Raw genomic sequence first — 10,045 nt, 5'->3', positions numbered from 1 at the left:
AGCCTGAATATACCCCCAATTCCTATGTTGGAAATTTAATGCCCAGTGGACCAGTATTGGGAGTTAAGGACCAACACTGTTGTTTAGGTCACCAAAGCAGAGCCAGTACTTACTTTTCCAACACGTGCTGTCTCTTACCAAGTTTTAAAGACGTGCTGTCCTTGAGTTGATTTCATGACTGTTACGGACTGGATTAATGCCATTATACAAGTGTTCATAGGCATTCTTCTGTCATGGGAGGATGAGTGAGGCGCCATTTGGAAAGAGACTGGACCTGCTTGAGCCTCAGTCTTAGACTTCCTTTCCAGACTGTGAGGCAATTGATTTCTATGGTCTCAGGTGTGACAGCAGCACAAAACGCAATTAATGGTCAGTGGTGAAAATGGTATGTATGTTTACTAAACCTCTCTGAGCCTGTTTTTGTCATTTAGAAAATGGGTGTGTTGTTTACTCTCACAAGAAAGAAGTGAGTTGTCTATAATGTGGATAAGGCAGCAGCAGACCCATAAGTAGTTAACTACCTGGGAGCATGTAAATTGAAGACCATTTCTCTTGGTGCCACATTTATTCTTATTCAACTGTTGTACTAGTTAGGGTTCAGTTGTTCATTGGCTAGTACAGCAGAAAAGGATTTATCTAAATTTTAATAACTCCAGAAATCATCCAAACACATGCTCACATACACATGTATTTCGGTCTTTATTTTCTCTTCTGACGTGTTGCCCTCCAGTTGTTTAAAATGCTGGCTGGGTTCCAGTGAGCCAGCGTATGACTAACAGATACCCAGAAGGACAGGCACAGTGCAGGGTATAGAATAATTTAGGACAGGAGATGCGCTGCGGCAGCCAGCTGCTCAGGAGCACCGCACTGGTGTGACCCTCACCTCAGTTGCCGCCTGGGAAGTCTCACTGTGCATCTGATGGACAAAGCCTAAAAGACAGCAACAACTGGTGCAAAAGAGTATGGGAAATAAGGCGAAGGAAAGTGGAGTGACAAAGCAAGCTAATCCAAGAACTGCCCATTTCTGCAGCACAATGGTACTGATACGTATTTATTCAAGCTATGTGCTTGGGACAGAAAGACCCAAGGCTCCAGTATATAAACATCAATACATTAATTTTATTCCTATTAAACTGCCTATTTTCTTGGACATGACCTAACAAGGCTACTTCAGTGAGAGAAACTCAGATAAACATACCTTGTACAATATGCCTTTTGAGACGAAATTCTGACCAACAAATCTAGTGGAAACTGCGTTACAATTCCTTCTACAAACAGCACTACTCCAGTAACTCAAGGTGTACCAAAACATTATGGGGAAAAACGGTAAATGACCAGAATGCCCTTATCCTCGCATAATCTTAATATTAAAAAATACCTCAGCAAAAATCCCACAAGGAATAACTATCTCTTCTGTTGATACTTCTTTAGTTCAGTGTATGTCATTTCTATCTGTAAAAGAATTCAAGTGTACTAAATTTATGATTTATGAAGGCAACACGTTGAAAGAATGTTTACTGAGATATAGTTATTTAAAAATCTGTAACTGATATACACTTGACTTTTAAGTTTGTATTAGGTGACCACAAATCAGATTTACATACAACTTTCAACTGCAGATAACACAAGAAAGTCTCAAAGCAATACTAACAGATATTTTCCTTTACCATAGCAAATTAAAAATTTTAAGCTTACAGATATACAAAACATTTTAGACAGAAAGTATATTTTTAAGAAAAAAGGCATTTTCTCATTTTTAGCCTAAATTTTAATTAATTCTTCCCAGTGGACCCAAAGCCTCCGGAACCCCTCTCGGTATTGTCCAATCCTTGAACTTCTTCTATTTCTGGGTAATAAATCCGTTCACAAATGAGCTGCGCAATTCGATCACCTTTTTTTACTTCAAATTTCTCTTTGCCAAAATTAAACAGGACAACGCCAACATTTCCTCTATAATCTTCATCTATGACTCCAGCTCCAACATCTATGAAGTGTTTGGCAGCCAAGCCAGAACGCGGAGCTACTCTTCCATAGCATCCAGAGGGAAGAGCGATCTGAATGTCCGTTTTCACAAGAGCTTTTTCACTGAAAGACAGAAAGATTATACGACACAGTTAGCCTTAGTCAGTTCTTCCTCCCAGCTCCTAATGTAAAGATGTTTGCTTCTGCTGTATCATCTCATTTTAGAAAGAAAGATTACAGCCAGGTGTGGTGGTGCCTGCCTGTAATCCCAGCACTGGGGAGGCCGAGGCAGAACTGCGTGAAGTTCAAGGTCAGCCTGAACTACATAGCAACAAGAACAAACAAACAAACCAAGATTACCAAAGAAAATTTACAAAGGACCCATATATTAGTTACAAACACCTTAGGAGATCCTAGTTATATTTTTTTCTTCGCTTATAGGTATCACCCTTCTGTACTCAGCTTATGACACTTACTTGAACTTCTTCTATTTCTGGGTAATAAATCCGTTCACAAATGAGCTGCGCAATTCGATCACCTTTTTTTACTTCAAAGAAAAAAAATAAAAAGCAAAAGTTTTATCTCGCCTTATTCAAAAGTTAGTGCTGACAATAAGCAACTCAGAAAATTCGCTAGACTTATGTGAATATTTGTCTAACATACCTTCAAATTTCTCTTTGCCAAAATTAAACAGGACAACGCCAACATTTCCTCTATAATCTTCATCTATGACTCCAGCTGAAGAAAAGAAAAGTATCTTGATTTCTGCTATGAGAACATTTTGAGTGCAATATTATTTCAAACTTTTTTTGTATCGCTCTACAGACTATCCTTGCAACTGATTATGTGACTCTTGCTCAGACAAAAAAGATGTTACTAAAATGCAAATCATCTAAAAAAAGAGGCTCTAATTTTCCACCCTGGCACCGTTAACAATGGTGAGCACTTCCTACTTTAAGCTGAGCACAGCAATTATAACCTCTAACCTACATACAATGTGCCAAGATCAGGAGAAAATTATGACTGGCTTCAGAGGCTTCTTCTGGTAGCAGCTTCTTGCTAATATTCAGGTTGAAATACAAATGAGTCATAAATAAAACATCAAAACATGGAAAGATCAGCAGTAGAATAAATCAGTGCTGATACCGTCAAGCAGCAATCTTGCAAGTTATCAGTTATTCCATTTTTATAGTAAAAACGGGACTCCTATTCTTCTTTTAAAGTGAACCACAATCCCTTGCATTATAATCTGAGAATGTGCGCGCTCACAAGAGTGCACTTCTCTACGTGCAGTCAGCACCCGTCTGCGATGCTCAACACAGAAGCGGCAGAACTGCAGGACACTGGAGCCCCTCCCTGCCACAGGCCAGAGTCACACTGGCCACACTTGCTAGGGTTCACCTCCGGGCCAAAAACTCACGCTTCCACACACACAAGTATGAGTGATACAGGTCGACCACGCCTGCTCACGTCTTTTTAAACGTTAAGATCCAATTAACATAAAGAAGTTTAAAGCGTCTTCAGAGACGTGTGGCCCGTCCACTTATGACATTATGACCCTGGAAAGAAATCCTCTACCTAGCAGCAGTCAGGCTTCGCTTCGCCCAACTAAGCCACTCCCCTCGGTCTGCAGAGGCCGGTCAGGACCCGAGGGGACACACACTCGCTCCACTTCACCTCTGACCACGCTTTAAGTGACACTCGGTGCCCCAAACAAAACAACACAGCCTTCAGAGGGGAGGAAATAGAAACAGACACAAATTTATCTGCTTGGCCATACTCTTAATTACAGGGAGATCAAATGAAGGGAAAAAATTTTTTCCTTTAGAACCAAGGTCATTCCAGCTAAGGCCCTCCCCATTTTTTCTTGTAGGAAAAAAGGGCCAAGTCTTAGTTTCATCACGGGGGAAAAATGCTCAGAAAACCAACATTTCACGTTTCCCCAGAGGATCAGAAAATTTTAAATGAACTCTTGTGCTTTTTGAGAGAATTACAGGGACAAGTGAAACTGAGCCTCAGCACCAAGAGGTCCCTGATGCTACCCTATAGAACTGAACTAACGGAGAAGTGCGTTTTAACAGTGAGGGGCTGAGTAAAGACAGGCCGATTTCAGGCTGCCCCACTGCCTGCTTAGCCCGGGCAGCACTTAAGCAGCCCAAAAGACGACAGAGGCAGTTCATCTCTTATTTAGACCGGAGGAAGTCTATTCTTTACAAGGGATACAGCAATAAAATCAACCAAGGCAAAGATTAAACCCCGGTTTCTTTCCACACTGCCAGCCAACCATTAATTTAGTCTTTACTGCTTAGGAAATCAATGATATAAAGAGCAGGGCCAGTGTTTCCCGTCATCTATGTGCAGGAATGACTTAGCCGTGTGCAGCATGTTGGGACAGACGACCACAGAAGGCCGGGACGCCTCATGCTGGGAGCCTCCGAGGTTCAGGCCAACAGTGCATCCATCCCAAAGGCTGAAGACATCGGGACCAACCAACATATGACACTTTCGTGCCCACTTTCATACAGATTGTTGCCTTACCATCCCTGAGGCATCTAACATCACTAGCTACTCATATATGTAACCGCAAGCTGACTACTTTCACATATTTGCTATAATAAAAAGGCAGCCCGACATACTAGTGATTTTTAATCTCTCAAACAGATCCCCAAAACCACTTCCCTGCGTCAAAGTGGGTACATTTTCTACTTTAAAGGTTATTGCTGGGTAACTGCAGCCCTTCAAGCATCCATCTGCAGTGTCTGAGAGCACCCTCTCCAAAATCCTTGCCAGCACCAGCGGGCAGCAGGCCCCATGTGGCACCTCATTGCGTTTCTATGCATTTCCCCGAGGAGCAGTGAGGCTGGGCATCCCCTTCCATATTGTGTTAGACATTTATATGCTTTTTTATATTCTGTTTATGATTTTTGAAAAGTTTTTTCATAAGATGCAATTTTAAAAAATTTATATTTTCTGTCATGCAAAAATACTGTTTTTGTAAAGACCTTTAATGTGTATCTATAAAGGAATCCTGTCAGAAGTACTCAAATGGGTGGGTTTCTTGAATTCTACAGGACAAGATGACCTATTAAAATTTTACATTTGGACACAAAAATGCAAAAAGCCTTTAATTGTTTGAAGTCAATGAAAATGTATGACCATAAAGAAGGCCTTCAATAAAAATTTTCGACCATGAATGTCAATGATATACAAAATTCAATAGTTCTAAGTTGAATTATTCCTCAATTGCCATCTGACTGTCAAGAAAAACCCCAAATTTACTTTCTCAAGAAAAGGATGAAGAACCAGGGCTATTTCTCTTCAGGAGAAAAGTATCTTGAAAGTTCACGGGCACTGGCAGAGTGACTGACTGGCTTCACGCAGGCAGACCTGGGCGTGTCGCTTGCTGAGACCGGTTCCGGGAAGCCCACCACACTGCCGGAGGTGAGTTCTGAGCGAGCCCTGCATGCCCAGCTCTTCCTGCCCGGGAACCTGACAATCTCTCTCTTCAGAAATGCAAACTGCTGCAGCCCATGATAACATGCGCCCAATTTTTTAAAAGATACTCTGCTTCTGAGAACACACCACAGTGTGCCTTTATGTATAACACACCTCACCAACTGCCAGGCAAATGGACTTTCCAATTACATGGACTTTTCCCTCCCAGAGGGTTGTTTTAAAGAGGAAAAGTTAGTAATAAAGTTTTTTTAGAGTTTCCACATAAAAGAAAATAAGTTTCCTGAGTCCCTAAGAGACAGAAATGATGAGTTACAGAGCTTACTTCAGCTACAGAGTTTCAGGCAAGATATCCACTGTCATTTAAGCCTCTAGTCCTCACCTCTGCTTCAGGTGAGAAACCCAAGGCTGATTTCCTTAGAAATATATACAACTTTCCAAATGGTTAGACTCTAAGTGTATGCCAAAATGACCCTTTTTGACCTGGGACAAATACGTGTGAAAATCAGAACCTACTGAACCCAGGGAATCCTTACCCTCTAGTCTAGACATCAATGTAACCCTTCTGTCTGGCTGCACAGCAGGCACCATGGGAGATACTAGGCAAGTTGGGTGGGCAGGGCTGCCTGGGTGCTTGCTGTGTGCTGTTCCCTCTCAGCAGTGCATAGGACCGCAGGCTGGGCTGATTCGGGACAATGCTGGGATGGAGAGGCGATGAGGCAGGGAAATCTCTGGCATTTAACTGCAGAGCAAGGAACAAGGTGCTGCAATCACATGGACAGGTGCTCCAGTTTTAACGTCTATCAGCTGGGTGAATCTGAGCCCTTGTCACCATCACTGGGAAGCTTGTACAGAGTGGCTCTGCAAGAGTGGGCAGAGGAGAGGAGAAACTGGCCCCTGGGTGAGAACATCCCCACGCTGAGGAGACGCAGAGCTGGGAGCAGAGAGGATGCTGTGCTCCTCCCTCACCTTGTGAGGGATGCAGGTGACATCAAGGACTTCCTAGAAGATAATCTTGGGTCAGATGCAGTGTCCCTCCCTCTGCAGGGGATGTAGGTGGCCTCTCCTGTGCAGGTGCGCGAACTCTTGCCAGTCTGTTTCTAGAACCTTTAGTGTCAATCATTATACCAATTGCAGTCGTTCACACTGATCACAACAAGCTTTTCCTCTGATGCATCATGTCTGGACTAACTGCACAGGCGGAAATCCTGACTACTGGACACTTCTGGGTTAGCTCATCAGCAAACTAACATGCATTCTATACAGGTCATCTCAAAGTCACACTGTCACAGTATGTGCAACTGGATCGCACCTGTCACTTCTCATATGAGCATTTCTGAAGAGGAAAGACACGCAAAGACTCAATACCTTTTCTTGAAAATAAAAATGCAACCTGTCACTGGACTAATGTACTACCTTTTACACACAGACAATACAGACTTACAGAATTAAAAAGTAAATGTATTACCTCCAACATCTATGAAGTGTTTGGCAGCCAAGCCAGAACGCGGAGCTAAAAAACAGAAAGGGAGACACAGGCTACGTAAGTGGGGAAAAGCAGTACCAGACATGGAGTAACTGATGAAATGTAAACCTACTTCCTCTATGAATGACTTTATCTTGATTTAGCTGATAGTTCTGAATTTAAAGTAGAGTCATCATACTGCCTTAGCAAAGTTAGAAAAACTAGAAAAATTCAGCGGGGTTTTGATTTTAAAGCCAAGCCACACCACACCACTCCTGGAGGGCTTGTGGCAGGAGAAGGAGCACATGTGGGTGGAACAGAGGCAGCAGGTGGGGAATGGCTGCCTGTGTAGGGGCCCTGCTGCAACCTGGAAGAAAGGGCTGAGCTGCCAGGGATGCAGGACTCAGGGAGAGAAGGAGACAGACAGAAAGGGAGAGGGAAAGAGAAATAAAGCAGCTCTGTCCTAGAACCTGGGACTCTTGGTCATGATTCAAAAGATAACTTACATGAGCCAGGAATCTGAGTAAAGTGCATAATTCCTGTCAAGTCATGCCAAAAACTAAGCCTCGAAAATTCAATTCTTGTGGGTCTCTTTCTAAAAGCAAATCAAAAGCCAAGTTTATCCTTCATATTTGCTAACTCACACTGGGCCCACCACGAGTCATCCAAACTTTTAGTGTTTTCAGATTCATCTAAATTGGGCACTCTGTCATAAGTGCTACACCCTCTCAGTTTGGTCTTTCCATCACTCCACCTCTAAAAGCAGAGTCCGTGATGCCAAGAAGAGCCCAGAAGAGACAGCCCATATTGTTCCTCCTTCGCAGGCTGAGGTGCCAGCAGCTTCTCACGGCTACCAAGACAGGGGCTGTCTAGATCTCTGCACAGTGGGGCTCACAGTCCCATTTGTCTCTCTGGTGACAAATGACTCAGAAAAAGGAAGCTGCTGACTCGCCGTCCATCTTGTCCCAGCTCCTCTGGACATGCAGCACTCCCTCTCTAGATCAGGTGGTGTCCCTAACCATACCCATGGGATGGCACCAAAACCAGACACGGCTCAGCGGGCTGCCGGACTCTGGGGATTTTACTCTTAAACTGCCACGGGCCCCATTCTAAGCCCCTATTTTCTTACACAGCACACATCAGCCACTCTTCTCAGCCTTCACAAAAAGAAGCTGGCCTCATTCACCATCTAGTCCTCGAAGGCCGAGCTGCAGGACTGTTAGAAAGACACCCCAATTAAAAGTCACATAAACTTTCAGCTTCACTGCGAAGAGTTGTGAGAACAGCCTCTCGGGCCAACATGAGCCTCTTAAAAATTTAAAAGCAAGAAATCAGAAATAAAGGCAAAAAGAGTGGCAAAAGCAGAAAATAAAATGTTTCAAATGGCTGCATCTGCCACAGTAGATGGTGATTTTTCTTTTTCTTTGGTACCGGGGATTGAACTCGGGTCCTTGCGCTTGCAAGGCAGGCCACCGAACCGCTGAGCTAAATCCCCGGCCCTAGATGGTGATTCTTTATTCTGGGACACAGCCCAGGAAGTATGCAAACGTCACTCTGATGACAGAATGACCAAGAGTTCCATGTTTAAGTCACTCACCTACTCTTCCATAGCATCCAGAGGGAAGAGCGATCTGAATGTCCGTTTTCACAAGAGCTTTTTCCATAGGCGGTACCGTATAATCATAGGCACTAAGAAGACGGTGAAAGGAAGCAGTCGGTATTTATTTAAAAAGTTGTTACTTTTCTTTGTGACAATGCATATGAAACTCCTTTAAATATACTTCATAAAATCCACACAATCTTAGTGTTTATGACCAATCTTATGATGAACTTCCAGTTCATCTAAAAGTTGTTTATGAAGGTCCGAGAAGATATTTCTTTTTATTGTCAAAATTACAACCTTAGGTAAAATATTCTCAAGTTTTTGGTGGAGGGAAGGATGTCAATGTCATAACTGAGCATTAACTGTGAGGAAACTGAGGTACCTATTTGCACAAGGGAGCAGAAAAGCAGATTTTAAGAGATGCAGACACCACCGACATGATGTGAAAAAGTGTTCCATCTGCTCTGCTTCGCAAAACTGTGGCCACGAACTTCAGAGGCTGAGGGAGTTAATCACAGCCCCAGGGAAGGAGATGGCCACTTCTGCAGAAAAAGATTTTCCCAAGTCTGACCAGCAAGTGCTGCTAAGGGCGCTACTACTGGAGGCTGCTTCTTGAGAGAAATTTAAGAAAATTTACAAACAAAACTGAAAGTTACCTTAGGGCCCTAAGGAAGTCTGATAAAACAGTGCTATAAGCCCATTTCTCTCCTAGGTGTTTCCTCTCTTTAAACAGATCAACCCTAATTTATTCAAAACATCCGTGCTGGGTGTGGTTGCACACACCTGTAATCCCTGCACTCAGGAGGCTGGGACAGGAGGATCACAGCGAGTTCAAGGCCGGCCTGAGCTACATACTGTGTTTGAGGCCAGCCTGAACTACATAGACAGACCGTGTCTCAAAAACCAAACCAAACCAAACCAAAAACACAGGACACCAGTGACTTCCTTGGCAAGTTCAGAACAAAGTCACCTCTGTGAGGAGGATGCCTGGAATACCTTCAGTCACAATCTCCCCTAAGACTCACTACGCCCAGCTTTGAAAGGGTCTAGTCAAACTATATCACCATTCTCTTATTCTCCAAAAGTAAGGGACTCTATTACATCCCTTTTAGCTGCAACAGTCTATACCTCACTTCTTCCTAACCATCTTTACGCCCTCGCTGCTCCTTACCTAAGACTTAGATCAGCTGTACTCATATTCCAGGGACCTGGGCGGCCTTAAATCCTCCCGCTTGGGATTTGGCCCTATAATCAACACCTGCTCCCTGCCAGCGCCACTTTTCACTAGCTGAACGGTTCTAAGAACAGGGCGCAGTAGTCTAGTGAAAAACGCATTAAATTCAGGGTAAAAACACTTCATTGCCTTCAAGCCCATGCACAAATCGATCTCTTTACAGACTTCCCTGCTCGACTTCGGGACTGCGCACAGGTTGAGGGCAGTTTTTAGCGCGGGTTAACGGTGTCGTGCAAGGGGGAGCAGCTTCTCTCCCTCCCGAGCGCCCATCGCCCCGACCCGGTCGCCCCGGAAGGCCAGGACGGGCCCGCCCGGACACCGCAGCGAG

General features: G+C 43.8%; 1 protein-coding gene across 1 annotated transcript in view; it reads right to left on the bottom strand.

The window, feature by feature from the left end:
• Positions 1 to 1,021: 1,021 nt before the first annotated feature.
• Dut (deoxyuridine triphosphatase) overlaps positions 1,022 to 10,045 on the bottom strand; it is a 21,668-nt gene continuing 12,644 nt past the window's right edge. The window contains exons 3-7 of the mRNA XM_033765324.1: positions 8,478 to 8,569; positions 6,884 to 6,928; positions 2,626 to 2,700; positions 2,460 to 2,509; positions 1,022 to 1,850 (exon numbers count right to left, since the gene is read on the bottom strand). Coding sequence (XP_033621215.1) covers positions 1,773 to 1,850; positions 2,460 to 2,509; positions 2,626 to 2,700; positions 6,884 to 6,928; positions 8,478 to 8,569 — 340 coding nt within the window. The 3' untranslated portion in view covers positions 1,022 to 1,772. The remainder of the gene's footprint in view (positions 1,851 to 2,459; positions 2,510 to 2,625; positions 2,701 to 6,883; positions 6,929 to 8,477; positions 8,570 to 10,045) is intronic.

This window comes from Fukomys damarensis, unplaced genomic scaffold, assembly GCF_012274545.1.
Source record: "Fukomys damarensis isolate Sample0158 unplaced genomic scaffold, DMR_v1.0_HiC HiC_scaffold_17, whole genome shotgun sequence".
NCBI lineage: Eukaryota > Metazoa > Chordata > Mammalia > Rodentia > Bathyergidae > Fukomys > Fukomys damarensis.
Note: the sequence above shows the minus strand (reverse complement) of the source record. Positions and strands in the feature narration are given on the sequence as shown.